Below are 16,620 nucleotides of genomic sequence, written 5' to 3' on the forward strand. Positions count from 1 at the left end.
GTCTCAAATTGTACCACCTTCCTTAAAGAGACAGCCTCTGCATACAGGGAACAGCTTAGAAACATCAGCCAGAAATGGAGCCATCCCAGAAGGAAGCAGCAGTAAGATCTGTGCTGCCCTAGGGCAGTGATGGTTTATTGAGTCCCAGGTTTTACATCTTGTACCTGCCAATGACTCTGTTCAAGGACACCAGTTTTAACCACTAAAAAAAAAAAAACCACCCCAGATACAGCAAGCCAAAGGGTAAGGAAACCCACATCCAACACTATGGTTGTGGCAAAGAAAACCACACAGCTGGGCTTCTACGACATTTGTAACAGAACAATTTGTGGGACACCCTACAGATTCCACTCTGAGAAGAAAGAAGGCAAGTGCATATTTGTTAGGTGCTCAAGGTGCGTGAGAGCAGCAACACTCCTGTAGCAGCAAGCAGATGTCAACACCAGCCTGTTCATCCCCCACCACCATACCTCATGAGCTCAAACTCTCCATCTGGTGGAATGAAGCTGATGCTCCTCTCAGAATCAAACTTGCTGAGCCTCACACACTGGTGGAAAGTGCAGTCGTCGATGGCAATTGACTGTTTGCCGCTAAAAACACAAGACACAGTTAAAAAAGTACAAGCTGCAGCCCTGGTTATCTTGGTGCAGTCAAAGTCTGCGCAGGCAGAGACTACTCTACAGAGCATGTTGCCATCGCAGGTGTCCAAGAAATGGGGAGGCAGGGAGAGATTTAGGGGACAGCAGCCTCTTGGCTCAGACTTTCCTTGTTTCACCACCACAAAAAAAAAAAATCATATTTCAGGAAGCTTGTTTGAAAGAATTCTCTCCCTCCTCTCCCCAAAGAGGAGAGAGATTAGAGGAGCACCCTTCTATCATAGCCAGCAACACAATGCTTGGGTCTGCCTGCCAGCAGCACCTCAGTACTGCAAAGGCAACTCTGCTAGCCCAATTCTTCTCGCAGCACAGTTCAAAGGAGAGAAAACACTTTCCTGTCCACAAAGCTATCCCACTGCCACACAGCCAGGAGATGCCAGTTCAGGGTCTTCCTGTTCAGAAATCTCTTCACAGCTGTTAATTGCCACACTGCTAGCAGGTGGTTTGATTCTGAACCGATTTGCCAAAGACCACAATATTATGCTGTCAAAGTTTGTATCTCTCACTTCTAAAAATCTACACAGCTACCATCTGTCCACCTAGGTGGACTAGCCTAACCTGCCAGCACTGAACTTGTGCTGGCTTCTAGTCTCTGAGAATACCTTCCTTGCTACAGGTCCTGAGGTCAGCCAAGAACTCTCAGCTACCAAGAGGGACCAGAAAATAAGAAGGCGGCAGCAACAGAAGAGGCAGCAACGTAGCACTGTGATATCTAGGCTGCCTCAACTGCTGGGAGCAACAGGACAACCATGCAAGTGCTGAGTATAAGCACTACAGGCAGGTTCAGCTGTCCTAGGAACCACCATTACCTGCACAAATGGGAAGCAGACGGACCCCAGGCTGACTGGCTGTTCAGTTACACAACCCAGTGGTGTAGTTTGTGCTTTGTAAGTAGGAGTTAGTCTTTCCTAATCTGTTGCCCAGAAGACAGCCAACATCAGCTGACTAGTTCCTGTTTCTTTGGAACACTGCTGGGAAAGTCCTGCTGCCTAGCACTGCTCCAGGTCTCAGGCTGCATTACTCGGGGTTTGGTGTTGCCACATGCTAGATGCCGAAAAACAATGGCAGCAGCTGTCCCTTTTGGTCACCTCATAACTAAATGCTTCTGGACAGTGACTTCTCCAAGCTCTTGCCCACCAGAGAACCACCTAGCAAGAGTCCCTGTCCATCTTGCTTCTGTAACTCAAGAAAATAGCACATTTACAGGCAAAGACACTCACGGCACAGAAGCTTTTGGACAGTGTTACTGACTCTTCAGAGGCCTACACAGATGACATTTTCACTACAGTATATTCCCACTGGGCAGCCACCTGAGGCTCATCCATTTTACTAGCTAGAGTCAGGAAAGATGGCTTAAAGGTGACAGTGAAGTGATAGCTCTTGGCTTGGTTCTGAGAGAAAAGGCAAATAGCAGCTCAGCTCCATTTACAGGAACCATCATGGAAAGTGTCTGAGATCAGAGTTACATGCACAAGTCACACAAAGCAAGAGACAAGGGGAGAGCAGAGTGCACACACAGCTGAAGCAGATTATCTACCTTCCCAATTCACTGGGGTCAGCAAAAAAAAAAAAAAAGAAAAAAACAACCAAGAGAAACACAGTTGAGTTGCAAATGGTTAGTGAGAGAAAAGTGAGAAAAGTGGCAGTCCCTTTGCTTTTATCTCTTCACCCCAAGCATGAGGGCTGGAAAAGGCATAAGACCTGTTTTCAGCTTCAATGTAGGTATTGACTGAGGTGCAGCTGGGAAGGAAGGGTGCAGCTGGGCTCCTGGAAGGGATGAGCCTCCAATCCACATGGCCACTGAGCACCTGTACGTCACCAGGAGGGGCTTACCCAGTATTAGTCTGTTAGCTGTTCTAGTTTGTGGGAACAGTCTGGGTAGAGGGGTTCCTTCACTGCTCCTTGGGAGCACTACTACTGCATCCTATGAATAAGAGTCTCTGCACTGACTAGAACTGCTAGAGACACAAGCTCTGGGAGAATTAATCTTGGAGAAATGTTTCCAGCTGCAAGAACTCCACACTTAACGCTACGTTTGAATCTTAATACTTGAAGGGCTCCTGGCACTTGCCCATGTAAAGCTGTGAAGTCAGACACCAACAATGACATTCCACCTGTTCACATTAGCCCTGCTGCAGAGAAGCCCTCTGTATTGAGGCCCTCAGGCTGGTAGCCCGCATGATAACTGACCTACCCAGGGAAAAATTAGCAGTAATAGCTGAAGGGAAGAAGAGATGAGCTTTGTCTGTCAGATCAGAAAAGCTACTAAGTGCTGCCCTTTTATAAGAGTCCCTGGTGGCAAGTGGCTTTTACCTCAGTGCCTCTTACCTTTTCCCCGTTTCATCCGCAGTCCCTTTGCCCTGTTTCTCAATTACAATCTTGTCATTCATGCCAAACTTGCACTCTGGCATTCCACTCAGATAACTCTTCATCACCACTCTGCCAGAGACGTGGGCACTCAAAACCTGACCTGATAAAGAGAAGAGTGCAGTTCAGAACACTTACACAAGACCCCACTCACAAAGCTTGAAGAGGAGAAGGATGCCAGCTCTACACCTCCTACTTACCCTGCGGGGACATCAAGAGATTCACGCTCTCCAGCACATCAAGAAAGAGTTCATTGCGACGATATTTGATCCCTTCACGTCTCCATCCAATCTGTCCAGTCACCTGGCTCGTGATCTGGGACTGCTCTTCCTTTGTCTGAAGGGAAAAAATGACATCTTAGATCTCTAGATAAACTCAAAGACTAAGAAAGCTTCCTCTAAATCTAAGAGCAAGCGCTTGCCATTTATTACACACAAGTGCTTTTGACACTTAGATATGGGTGCTGTCACACACCCCATGATTTGGTCATTCTCTCCTCAATACAGCAAATCCTATGTCTAACTAAAAATTGGTCATAACGACAGCAGGAGAGGCTCTTCCATTTTGTTAGCTAGTCCATTAGGCTACATCTAGTTGATGGAGACCATGCCTCCCTGCAGTGACATTCAAATCATGTCTCAGACTGTCACATCAATCCACATCAAGCAGAGAAGCAGCTGACAGGCCAGTTCACACTCTTATCCAACATGAAACCCTAGGGCCGTAAGACAGCTGCTCCCCAAGGACTGCTTCTTAATGACTGTAGTCATTCGAGTTATACACCAACACTAACGTAACATGCATCTAACAGCATCCAGGCTCTAAGCCTCCTAAGAGCATTAAGGATTGTGTTGAGAGGCACAGGGAGGTTTCCTACCTGATGCTACAGGTGGGGTCCAGTCACACGCAGAAAGTCAAGAAGTAGATGTATAGCAGCAAGTGTGGTGCACACAGGGTTAACAGGCAAGCAGGTCAATAGCAAGAAAAGGGAGGAAGGGAGAAAGAGGCAGGTTAGGCTTAAGGCTACCTCAGGACAGGAACAAAGCAGGCCAGCTCATCATTAATTAGGTAGCTAATTAGCACAAACAAGATGAGGGTCTTTGACCTTTAGCTTCCCTCAAGAAACCCAGCACTCCTAGCAATGAAATGGCTTTTCAGACTTGGCCCATTATGCACCACGCAAATAAAGGTAGAGCAGAGGGAGTGACAGACAGGCCAAATACCACTCCCAGTATGTTCCTATGCAGAGCAGACTCCTCATATTGCCATTCTTAAAGAAAGCCCTGGATGTTTACCATGGCACAAATGCCCAGACTATGAGAAGTACAAGGCATCCAGGGCTGCAGCCATCTTAAGTCTGGGCCCTGTATAAAGTTATATCCTTGTTAATTCTGCCTCTTCCACCAGAATAACTGCAGAACCCAGAAGTGGGTCCTGCCCCAGCAGCCTTGCACTGGGCCCACAGGGTGGCAGTACACGATCTCAGCTTTAAACCAGCAGTGGCTTGGTTTCACACATGCTCTTGCCACAGCCGTAGTCACTCCTTGAGCAAGCAGAGCCATCATCATAACATCTAAGAGGCAGAGAGTTTTACACTCCCCTGGGAGCTGCCTAGGTAAGTGCTCAATGCAGTACAAAGTACCTCTCTTGTCTGTCCCACAAAAAAAACCCTCCTTATCTGCCTTGTTCAATGCTTTGTTCAGGCTTAAGAGGAACAAGAGGCACACGTAGATATAATACTCAGTTCTCTGGCTTCCAAAGGGACACTGATCATGTGCCGATTGTTCCTATCTCCTGCAACAGCATCAGTGCCATGAACCTCTACTCGTCACTACAGAAAGTGACTGGATGGATCTGGAAGCAGATGCCTGGGGAGCCCTGCAGCTGAGATCACCCAGCAGAATGAGTGTTCCCTAAGGGAGGGACTGAAGGCACCTGGGTCTAAAATGTCTCAGGACTGGGAGCTTCCCTGAGCTGGACAAATAAGTCAGCTAAAATTGGACAAGAATATCCAACTTGTTCTACTTGGTTGCCAGCATGTTGACTAGTTTAAAGGCACAGCTACCAGCAGGCTTCCTGGGCTCTGGCAGCTGGTGGCAGCCCTCTCCTCACTTGTCAGAAGTACTACTAGCATTTTAGCACTACGGTATGTCTAAGGTTTGGGGTAACACTGTAACTAAGAGTTGACCAACTCACACTCCCAGAAAGCACTTGGAGGGGAAGAAAACTACAACATTCAGCTAGTTAATGAAGGCTGGACAGATGCAGACAGGATCTGAAGAGTGAGAACTGAGCACACGGAGCACAGCTCCACCTCGAGGTGTAAAAGCAGGTTTAGCCTCTGCTGGAGGAAGGTATCTGAGTCAATGCCTGCATCAGTTCTGATACAGGACATCAGCATGGCCTGCAGTCCTGCTATTTGAGTAGTGGGCTACTTCATGGGTAGGGACTAGAAGTGAAACCATGTTGCACACCAGCATCTTTTAAAATCTGTGTGCTACACCACCCCATTCCCAGAGCACAGCGGTACTTCCCTTGGCAAGCAATGCAGCAATATCAGATCCACTTTCAAAAAAACAAAGCAGACCTTGTATTCCAAGATCACCAGCCCTGGAAGACCACTGTAGCCGTACAGGGTGGGCATTCAGGGGGCAGCAGCTCAGCAGGCTTCAAATCTTTCATTGAGAACGAAGTCAAAAAGTTGAGTTTGGAAAGTCTGCCATAACTGTGGATTTTGCTCCTTAAATTCAGCAGGACACAAGCCCAAAGAAAGCACCATCACGAACTAAGCAGGGATAAGGGAACACAGATGACAGACCACCCAGTCCCAGATTTTGGCCCAATGTACTGGCTGTAAGTGAAGGACAAGGCTAGATGTACCAGAGTAGAGAGCAGATAAGGAAATATGGCAAGTACTGTTTCAATTGTTGCCCCTGCAATACTGTGCCTGGAAAGAATTACTTCTGCTTTTTGAACTGGTCTGCACAAGCTTCCAACACAAGAGCAGAATAACTGCTTACTTATGTATAGCTGAAGTCCAAACTCCTCTTTGTAAGGGAAGGACTAAACCTGCTGTTGAATGAAGCAAGATGCTGTGACAGTGATTTGCACAGAAACAGCATAAGGGGTTGTTAAAACAGACAAAAGCAAAAAAAAAGAGCTAGGGAAGGAAGTGAGGGTGGTGGTTAGTTTTGAATTTTCCTGGGAACAGGAGCTGACTCAGCTATCTTGAGTGCTGACTGTCCAAAATGTCAGATTGCAGAAGGCCAGCATGATTTACACTAGGGCTCGGGATGGGGGACTAAGACCGGATGCACTCACATCTGGTCACTGATATATGCATGCCCTCTTGTGAAACAGTTTGCTGTTCTAGCAGGAAATACGTTTGCTCGGGGCAGCTTCTCCCTCACCTCCTTCTTGAGATGCAGCTAGTCTTGCTACTAGTAGATTAAAAGTTTAAAAGAGAGTTCTTAGGAAGTCAGTGCTGATGAATGGAGTTGAAACAGAGCCTCCAGGGACTTTGACCTCTGCTTATCCCTAACAAGAAGTCACCAGGCAGGCTCTTGTTTAGCACTTTGCTTCTGTTTGTACCTTGGGGCTGAAGTTTCACCCAGACCTCTGCTGCAGAGAGCTTCAGTACAAACTGACTCCCAGATCTTCTCCTGACTCATCTGAGTTTTAGGCTAAGTCCTCATTAGGAGCTGCATAGCTGTGTCAGATGGACAAGGTAAGCAATATTCCTTGGGGACACGAGAAACAGCGACTATAACAGTCCTTTGGTTTCAGAGGCTGAGCATGAGCTGTTCAAGATGGGAAGCCTGGTTTTAAGGACTGTAGCCTGGAGTAGGATTAGAGCTAGTTTAAAACACATTCCCAAGAACAGTCCAATTTAAGTGTCTTTTTCCCCAGGTGCCCTTATCTTCTACCTCCATGTAAACTTTGTTGCAAGGGTTAATATTGTGCCAAATGCACAGTAGAGATTCTCATCTCTAACATGAGAAAGCTCAGACTGTGCTGATGCTGGTCTGCAAAGACGTTACAGGCAGCAACAAAATAACATCAGCTTCCTGACAGCAAGATCCACAAGGCTGAAGAATACTTCATTACAAGGCAGGCATGAAATCTTGACAGCTCAAAGCACTAAAGGCTGGTGGAAAACAGATCTGCTCAGCAAGATTCACACACAGAAGAGCTATTTCTGGTTCAGCAGGTAGATTTGTTTATCCTCTGTCAGAAGCTGACACAGAGCAGAGCCTGAAGCCAGCAATCATTTACATGCAAGGGACTGGCATTATCCTAGCTCAGGGCCCTTCCTCCCGCATCTTACCATGCACCAGGGAACATGAGGTCACCCAAGCGCAGACACACCTAGAATGAGATGCCACTGAGCTACATCCCTGCCACGGTGTTCTCGATCTACTCAGGCACCTCCACTCAGCACAGGTCAAATTGATTGATAATTAAGGCCATACTTTCTTGAATGGGCTTGCAGAAAGTTAATCAGCAGAGCACTGCTGTACCCCAAATTCCTCTGGTTACCTGACTCTTGATGCCTTGCTGAGTGATGAAGGTCTTCAGGGCCCCTGTTTCAGAGTTCTGAGGATAGCCAAAGTCCAGGATTTCTACAGAAGGGTAAGAGAAGGTTAGTTCAGAGCTGCAAGGTATAAACATGCCAACCATTCCTCTAAGGAGAGAGCCAATTAGTACACAGATACTGCTTACACATTAAATTTCTGGATAAGTTGCTGGAGCGTTCCTTACCAAAAGACAAGAAACAGCCTTGCTAAATTGACTTCCCTGTGCAATATTTTGGAGAGGAGGGGTGATGGAAAGCTGTCCAACTGATGAATTTGCTGGTTTTTAAATACAACTGCACTTCAGGACTAAATATCAGGTAGACTAGCCATATGCACAGGGCACACTAAGGAGTTCTTCCAACAACATCCAAGGGACAATAAAGAGGGTTTATTCAATAGCAGAACAATCTCTCTTTGCAGCATTTTCTTTAGGTTTTGATTTTTGTATGAAGATGTAATAAAAATCAAAACCTAAAAAAATAACAGCAGAGTAGTGGCACTGCAGGATGATCAGTGTGGGAGAGAAACAGATGTTAACTACAGACAGCTAGTGTACTTCACACCCACTCCCCTCAAAGAGGAAGGGAACAACCCACAAGAGGTCTAGAGGGGAGAGAAGACCACTAACGTGAATACTGAGTAACACCACACTGGCAGGTTTTGATCTCACTGTGCCTACTAGGAGACAGCTGTGACTGACCAAAGCAGAGAAACAGCAGTCTCTTGATCTGCCCAGAGGGAACAGAGAAGCCATCAGTCGCTGTGACCCTTGGCTAAGAATCCCAGGACACACATGTGCAGTGCCTTGTCTGGAAAACAAATTGAAGCGTAACTAATACAAAGTGCTCATGTTATGCCAAACTGGGACAGCTCAAGGGCAATCTCCACAAGCAGGCTGATATCATGAGCAGCTGAAGGGACACTGTATTATTGTTCTACGGTGAAATTTGGAGCTGTATCACTGGGGAAGGTAGGGCTGGGACAGAGCAGGTTGGGTTTTATAAATTTCCTTCTGTCTCAGAACTGGCCCCAAGAGGCAACCCAAGAGCAGCAGCCAACCGCAGCCTGGGGTGACTGCTACCATACAGTGCTACACCCACCTGGGCACAAGCTGGGATGGCTGGCCTTAGGGGTGGTAATGACAGGCCTCTTTATATACCTCAGTATAATGATAGCCCTACATCTACACAGGATCCACTCAGAAGCTGGGGTCCAGTACCAGCTGCCTCATTTATACAAGTGCACAGCTACCAACACTTCAGCGAAGTGAGCCACAATCAACACAAGCCTATGGGCTTGAGATGTTAGCTACACTTACAGTACAGGTAGCATTAGAAAGCAGAAAAACAATTTTGAACTCAGTCACACATGTTAAAAATACGTCAAGGATTATTACTATATCAAACTAAGCTAAGGGTTTTAGAATGACCAAGTGCAGTATCACATAACAGATAAGGGAAACGTCTCACCATCCAGCAGCTCATAGATCAGCACAAAGTTGTTCTTTATGTTCTCCTCACTGATCTTCCCGAAGTAGGCAGTCATCACGTCACACATCTTGTAAAGAAACTCGAATACCATGGCAGCATTGACATTCTGCTTGGTGACAGCAGCCAGCCAGATGTTGGAACGCTTGACATGGAAGAAACTTGTGCGGGCGATGTTGGTGACAGGCGAGCGTACCTGCTGCCGTGCGTGGATGACATTGACGCGGAAGGCGTCGACAGCATTCCGCCTACAAGATCATCACCAAAGATAAGTTAGCACAGCGTACGTGAAAACAAGCTGGCTGCACAGTTCTGCTTATGCGATTACAGTCAGACACTGAACTACATACACCAAGCTCACTTAGGAAGGGTGCCTCAGGATGTCTCTAAGAGGAACAAGTGAAGGCTGTGAGCAGAGTCAGACATTAAATTCTGCACAAACTAAAGGAGAGACAGAGTGCTACTGGTCTCTAAGGAGCTTTGGACTACAGTGCAACTGTAGTCAGAAGGAGAAGCTAACCTCCATCTAGAGTCAGATGGCAAAGGAACCTTTCCTTCAACTAATTTTGCTTGCACTCCTGATCGATTGCCATAGCTGGGAACAAACGCAGTAGCAGCTTATGGCTCAAAGAAGAGCCCAGTTTTGACCAAACACCTAGTTACTGTCTACTCTGCATGCCCAGGCCTTCAACCTCTTGTCCCAAAGCAAGCTGTAGTCTCCCAAGATATTTGTCAATGGCAGTTCCTCCCAGACATACCACTGAGGAAAACACAGCAAAACCTACCTGGGTCACCTAGCAGAAGTCAGTGCCCAGGTATACCACAAAAGGGAGCTTTAGTTCTCAGATCCACCTCACCTCCATACCGCAGGTATCACGGAGGGCAGGCTCAAAGCAGCAAGCAGGATTAGGAACATATTTGGCTTTCCAGTTACACATGTCCTCTCAAGCCTGCTAGGCTTCAGAACAGGTGTCTCGCACATGGACTTAGGGTCCCCACAGTGCCACGTGCTAGTAGCACTGCATTACGTGCACTGGATGATCCAGTACCATTTATGGTAAAGTAAAAATGTTCTGCACAGTGCCAAAAAGGTGCTGTGCAAGCTTCCCCTAGCTGCTGCCATCTTTCATCTAAACTGTCTATACACTACTGACAGGGACCAAATCCCTCCTGGGTAAACAGGGATGTCCAAGTGATGTTCTGGATTCCAGCTCTTCCACACTAGAGTTTCCTTATCCCGTAGCTACAAGTCAAGATAAACTCCCCAAATTAAGTTAAAGTCCACCAATCCTAAGAACACAGGAAGGAAGCCTGAGTGCTTTATATGACAAGATCAAGACTTAAAGCAATAGTCTACACACCAAGCCAAGACTCAACTAGTTGTGCTTTATTACTCATACCCTTAGAGACTATGTAGAACAGTGGGTCTTCTGACTGCAGCATCAAGGCCATGGTACTGATTATGCAGAGCCATGTTTGAGAGCAGACAGTAATAATATCCTTGCAAGCAAGGATACAGGCATACAGATGCTTGTAAGCATTGAGGGTTTTCAACAATCCAGCAGACACTTCCAAGTTTGAAAACAAAGGATATTCAAAGGAACATATGGTACTACAGCCGGTGTTTGCTCCTTGAAGGTCTGGGTACATTTGTAGAAGCTTCATCAGTAAACATGCTCCCCCATAAGCAAAATTCTGGCCTTCAAATACTTCTCAGGTTTTATTGCCCCAGAAGGTTTGCAAGTTTGAGTTAAATTAGTATTTCATTTTTAAATTAGTTTTTCCATAAGAAAATAGTCTACTATAAAATAACAATATCTAAAAGCCCCATTCCTCCCCTCCAGTAAGCCTTGCAAGGAAAGTTCAGCTTGTTCTGGAACATTAGCCCTCCCAGCCTCAAGTTCTAACCCGCTAGAACTAGTACCAGAACCAGCAACCAGACTGGTGCACGCTAGAGCAGAAGCCTCCGGTCTGTGAAGCTTTTCTAGCATACCAGTTGCCCACTGTGCAGTGCCAGTCATGGCCTACCACGCGTCTCTTACCTATTGCTACAGCAGCCAATGAGATGGGATGGACAGAAATGGCGCCAGCGGAGAAAGAAGGAGTGACAGCAACAAGAGAAAGGGTTAGAAACACACACACAAGGCACAATGAATCCAAAGAGATAAGGAGAGACCAAACAGCACCCCCTCCCCCTGTTCCTGGGCACAAAAGGCCAAGGTGGTATTGGATGGACAGTCACAAGCTGTGGCAGCAATGAAGCCCTCGCAAGGCACAACACTGACATGCCGTGGTCAGGCTGCCAGCGTGGACAGACTTGTGTTTGGCTGAACTTTAGGGCTAACTGGGCATTTAGTCCAGATGAGCTGCATCTGTATCACATCAGTGATACCCAGTCTGCTCTGCTAATACATGTAGCAGGCCTTGGAGGGGAAAAACCCCAAAGCCTCAATCTGAGGCACTGCCTGGGGACCATAGAGTATCAGGTATCTTCTTCCCAGTCTGCCTCAGAACAGGGCTGCAAGTCTGAGTTAGCATTTCTATGACAGTCCTCTCATTTGAAGCTGTTTGGGTTGATGCTTTCTGGCTTGGTCCAGCCAACAGGAAATACAGCAAGTTTGATAGAGCTGGAGCACATCTGGAGAGATACAGCACATCCTGCAGATTCAGACACTGCTCTATCCAGCTTGCACTTTTTCCTTAAGGATCAAGAGCCATGAAGCCAACGTGATGTATTAGAAGCTCAGAAACCAAATGCCTATTACACTTACAGTGCATGCAGTTTGTCATGTAAGCTGCTCAGTTTCAAATAGCTTAATTTTATTAAATAGCTACATTCTTAAATGCAGGTAGGTCCTCCCAATGACTATGTCACTGAAGAACAAGGCACTTGAAGATCATAGGAGAGCCCTCCATGGTATCCTGAATTAAATGCATAGTGCTTTTTTTTTTTTTTTTTTTTTTTTTAAGAGGCTGCTTATGCATGCAGCTAGCTGCTGTATGGACAGATGCACTACATGCACTAAAGCCATTCTAAGTTGCAAGCAAAGAAAGTCCAAGTTTTGTGGTACTTCTGCCTTTAACAAAGTCAAGGGAAGGGTTTCTTCATTGACCATCACTTTGCTCATTAACATTTGAGCTAGTATATGCTTATTTAGACCCTTAAACTGTGCAAGGGGAGGGGTTCTCATAACACAGATAACCTTTAATCTCTCCAAACACATAGGTTGAGGCTTCAGAATGCCAAAGGCAAGTGCCAAGACCAAGGAGTCTTAAGGGTGAATCACTCAGAGCCCGCATGAAGACAGGCAGCAGCTATGCTGATTTCCCATTCAACCTACCTCCCAACAAGCTGGATGGGCTCAGCCCTCAGTACTTCAGATCTATCCTTTAGGAATTAAAAACTGTATAGCGTTCTAGAAATCTATCATCTGGTTGTTTGGTTACAGACGGAACTCCTACAGAGTTGAGTACAAGCTACAGTATCACGGCTATTCCTTTCTCTACCTCCCTCTGAAGGTTAGGATACTAAAAGCTTTTAAAGTAGACCTGGTACTGATGCTAGTGTTCAGAATAGAAAACGGCAGATATCCAACTCCACTTGCTTGCTATACAGCTGAAGATTCTCAGTTACTTGATTACACCACAAGATGAGACATAGCCATTTTAAGACAACTTGTTTTATATGGTTACACACCTAAAAAAATTCCAAACCGGGTTTGAAGGCCTGTTTCAGAAGGAATCCAACACCTTGTGGAGCAAGCTTGTTTAATAGCCATCACCAGCTCCCACCTAAGTCACAAGACTTTCACAGGAACTGAATGGAGGATTTCACTCAAGGGAACACTGGCTCCTGACATCCCAGAGAAAACACTTGAATCTTTTTGGTACCTTTTGCCACATGAAAAAGTTAAGACAGGATCAGGCAGGAAATCCCATTTTCTAGTTTTGCCTGGCCAGCTGGCAGGAAGTACTTTATCACATCCTGAACACAAGTCACTCACTTTACAAGAGGAATGAGCCATGATAAAAAGCTATAGAAGATCACTACATTAAAAATAACTACTTCACTCCCCAGTTTACATCTCGACAGCCAGAATGCCCTTTAAATTAAAAGGCCTTCTTGAATAAACATCAGTTCAAGCACAATCCTATCTTTAAGTGCTTTAAGTTTGCAAGCCACAAAAAAAAAAAAAAAAAAAGTATTTTTGCCAGAAACTGCAGTTAACAGTGTCCCTAGCCCACCCCCCCCATATTCTCAAAATTTATCTATAATCCAGACTGGCTTGGCTCAATCACTGCAATACCTATTCATCAGGGGAACTTTACAAAGTCAGATCTGGCATATGAATTGCTCCAAAGAGCTTCAGCTAATGAGTATTCAAGACTGAAATGAGTTAGTACAGCAGAGGAGAGGCAAAACTTTGTAGCCACCAGTTTTCTGCTTCAGAAATACAATGATTCCTTGGCTCAGCTCTGTGTGGAAGTCCTGGAATAACTTAGTCTAACTGTAGAACAGCTACTTTACTCTGCCTTAGTTGACTTAGAACAAGCCAAGAGATTTAAAGCTCATTAGGTGAAGCCTTATTACAGACACTGTGTTGACTGCTACTCCATCAACGAAATAGTGCAACCCTTGACTAGCTACTAGTTCTACCTCAACTTTTGACCTCCACCAGACAATGCATAACCAGAAGGGACATACTCTTCACACTAGAGCACTCTGAAGGCAGACTGGCTTGACAGTTTTTTGTAATTGATGGCAACAAGTTACTTCACAGCACATCCTACCACTATTTGTTGTGGAGACCTGGTATAAACTATTTTTTCCTAAACTGGCCAGAAGGATCTCTCTTACTGGACTTTGAATTAACACCTACCACAGCCCTGCTTCCATTAGCTATGTTTTGACTCTGTTAACTTCAACTACTAACTTCCACCTAATGCCTAACACCAATGAAAACCCACTATGAAGAGTAGTATTTTGCAAGAAAGTCACTTAAGGTTTTCAGTCCAAGCAGCACCATCACTTGATATTAGGTTCCTTACAGCACTATCCACTGCCTAAAAGACACCAAATTTTTAGTAAGGTCCCTTCTGGGAACTAGCAGCCTAACGATTGTGCAGATCCAGTCTAACTGAGCATCGTAACACTTGTGTGAAGTGCAACGAGACACCTGCAATCTACTGAAGGCTTTCCGTGCTTCCCACAACTTTAATTACCCAATGAATGTAAGCTTTTCACATACAAGGCTGCCATACAAAGCTGGGGGACAGAATGCCAGCTTTAAGTGTACAGCTGTGGTTACTATGAGACCGCTTGCAGACATAATTTTCCAAGACCACAGACAGTCTTCTGCATGCCTGTACTTGATGCTAGACATCCGGGTTTGAAACTAATTCAGAGCCCTGGTTATAGTGCATGGCAGACAGTTCCCACATTACTGCTCCCATAAAGTTTTAACGGTTACAGTGAGGCTGGTAGACTCCTACAGTAGCAGTCCATGTTGCTGAAGCATTTGGAGTAACAGCTAGATCTCTACCACCCAAAATAAAGTCCCAGGTTTGCCTGCAGGCCATCCTTTACTACCCTCTGTAGGTGACCAGGGCTTAAACTTTTTTTCCCTGAACTAAGCCTAGAGCAGCAAGTTGAGTTGCAGTCTTACATGCATGCACAGCTAATGCAGAACAAAGCAGCTCTGGGTTGTTGTCTGCACCAAAATGAGACAGAAATGCAAAGACCAGGGATGCAACAGAAGCACTTACCCAATGTCATCCCGGTAGACTCGAGAGATTAAAACCTCTCCTTTGTGATTATAGATGAATAAGCCTCCGATCATGATGGAACTTTAGTCTTCTCTTCCCATGTTGGTTAAGACCTGAAGCAAGAGAAGGCATATATCAGTAGGCTGCATGGCAACAAGCAGTACAGCACGCACAGACTTTGACAACTGCTGGCTACTAGCCAGGGCACAGACACCTTTTGTCACGCACATCCTCAACCAAAAGACAATTCTTACAATACCTGTGGCGGTGAGGACCTCATAGCACACATCTTGATGCCACAGGAGTAATGAACTTCAGCAGACTGCAAAGTGGAGGGCATGTTCAGATAGATTCCTGCAAGTCTGATGGTGTGGGTTACTTCACCTAATTTGTTACACCTGGCCAGACTAGCACATGGCTAAGGCCCAGTAGGGCAGCCAGCGACTCAGGAGCGGCTCGGATGCTGGAAGCGACTGACTGCCTCATGCGTACATCCTGGAGAGTACAGAGCTCCTTACTTAAAAAGGACTATTAGAAACAGTGTTTTACTCTGGAGAGGAGGGAAGTAGCCTTATGGCTGCAGTTACAGATTATACTTTTTGATCTGCTGGGATTTTATATGGAAAAGTGTGTGTGTTTCCAATGCACAGTACAGACTGTATGTACCACGACAGACCTACGCCCCTAACTACATGCCAGTCTCTCCAGATCAGCATTCCCTCATGTTTGCTGCAGAACTGCCCCTCTGAAGCACACGATAACACAGACTCAATGAGGAAGCCCAGCAGGAACCAACAGCTTTGCTCCAGACCCAAGAAGCCACTGCAGGAACCCTGACAGAAGCCTAGCTGAGTGACTTCCTGAGCTTGTCTGAAGCAACTCAAAAGCTTAGGTCTAGGTGAGTACATACTGCTACTGTGCATCCTATAACACATGAGGCTCTGAACGTGACTGCAATTTGTAGCTAGGACTGAAGATTAAAGTTAGCACTGAAATAGATGCAGGCTTACTTCTCATTCCATTCATCAGCATGGATGGATCAAGCCTCAGGTATTAATAGTATCTGGCCTATCCCCTGAATGTGAGAAGAAACACAGGCCTGAACTACAAGCAAATCAAAGACTCTTTATTTCTACTATAAAGTGTCTATCTCCCCAATGACCAAGATGCAAATCAGATTCAATTCTTAGTTAGGCTTTTTGCATGCAGTTCACACAAGTGTTTCAGATGTCACCAAGCCTATCACTGTACCGCAGGGGTTCTTAGCAGCAAGTACACCTTGGTTTATTACTGCTTTTACAAAAGCCTAGGAAGACTGCTGAACTTAGACACAATGATTACACAGTAGCAACCATTGATCTAGTTGGTCCAGTAATTCAACCCTTCTAACCATTATGTTTGCAGATAAGGATTATTTAAGCAGCATCTTGACAAAATTCAACACAGATCTGCTTGGGATCATAGTTGCTGAGTAGTACGGGCTGTATTAATACAGATACAGAGAGCTAGCAGTTGTCATTAGCCAGGTAAGCTTTTCAGACAACAGCTCATTCAGAGTATTTCTTATCCACATAACCAGCAACATTGCAGCTGTGAGACCAAAAGCAGTTCACTGGTTTAATAAAGCAAAGGGTGATGGGGAACTGCTACAATACATCTTGGGAACAGCCTGGAATTGATGTCTTCAGCAAGAGTCCTCAGACCTAATTTCTAGCATCTTGCATTCAAGATGCATGGATACAGCATAAAAGGTGATCAGAGGAATGG

At 45.6% G+C, this 16,620-nt stretch overlaps 1 protein-coding gene across 2 annotated transcripts in view; it reads right to left on the reverse strand.

Annotated features, from left to right (window-relative positions):
- AP2M1 (adaptor related protein complex 2 subunit mu 1) overlaps nt 1-16,620 on the reverse strand; it is a 30,727-nt gene that overhangs the window by 2,737 nt on the left and 11,370 nt on the right. For both annotated transcript variants that reach the window (XM_075507006.1, XM_075507007.1), the window contains exons 2-7: nt 14,854-14,966; nt 9,070-9,335; nt 7,563-7,645; nt 3,224-3,359; nt 2,985-3,126; nt 471-590 (exon numbers count right to left, since the gene is read on the reverse strand). In XM_075507006.1, the coding sequence (XP_075363121.1) occupies nt 471-590; nt 2,985-3,126; nt 3,224-3,359; nt 7,563-7,645; nt 9,070-9,335; nt 14,854-14,927 (821 nt within the window). In that variant the 5' untranslated portion in view covers nt 14,928-14,966. The remainder of the gene's footprint in view (nt 1-470; nt 591-2,984; nt 3,127-3,223; nt 3,360-7,562; nt 7,646-9,069; nt 9,336-14,853; nt 14,967-16,620) is intronic.

Source organism: Mycteria americana, chromosome 7, assembly GCF_035582795.1.
Source record: "Mycteria americana isolate JAX WOST 10 ecotype Jacksonville Zoo and Gardens chromosome 7, USCA_MyAme_1.0, whole genome shotgun sequence".
Classification (NCBI taxonomy): domain Eukaryota; kingdom Metazoa; phylum Chordata; class Aves; order Ciconiiformes; family Ciconiidae; genus Mycteria; species Mycteria americana.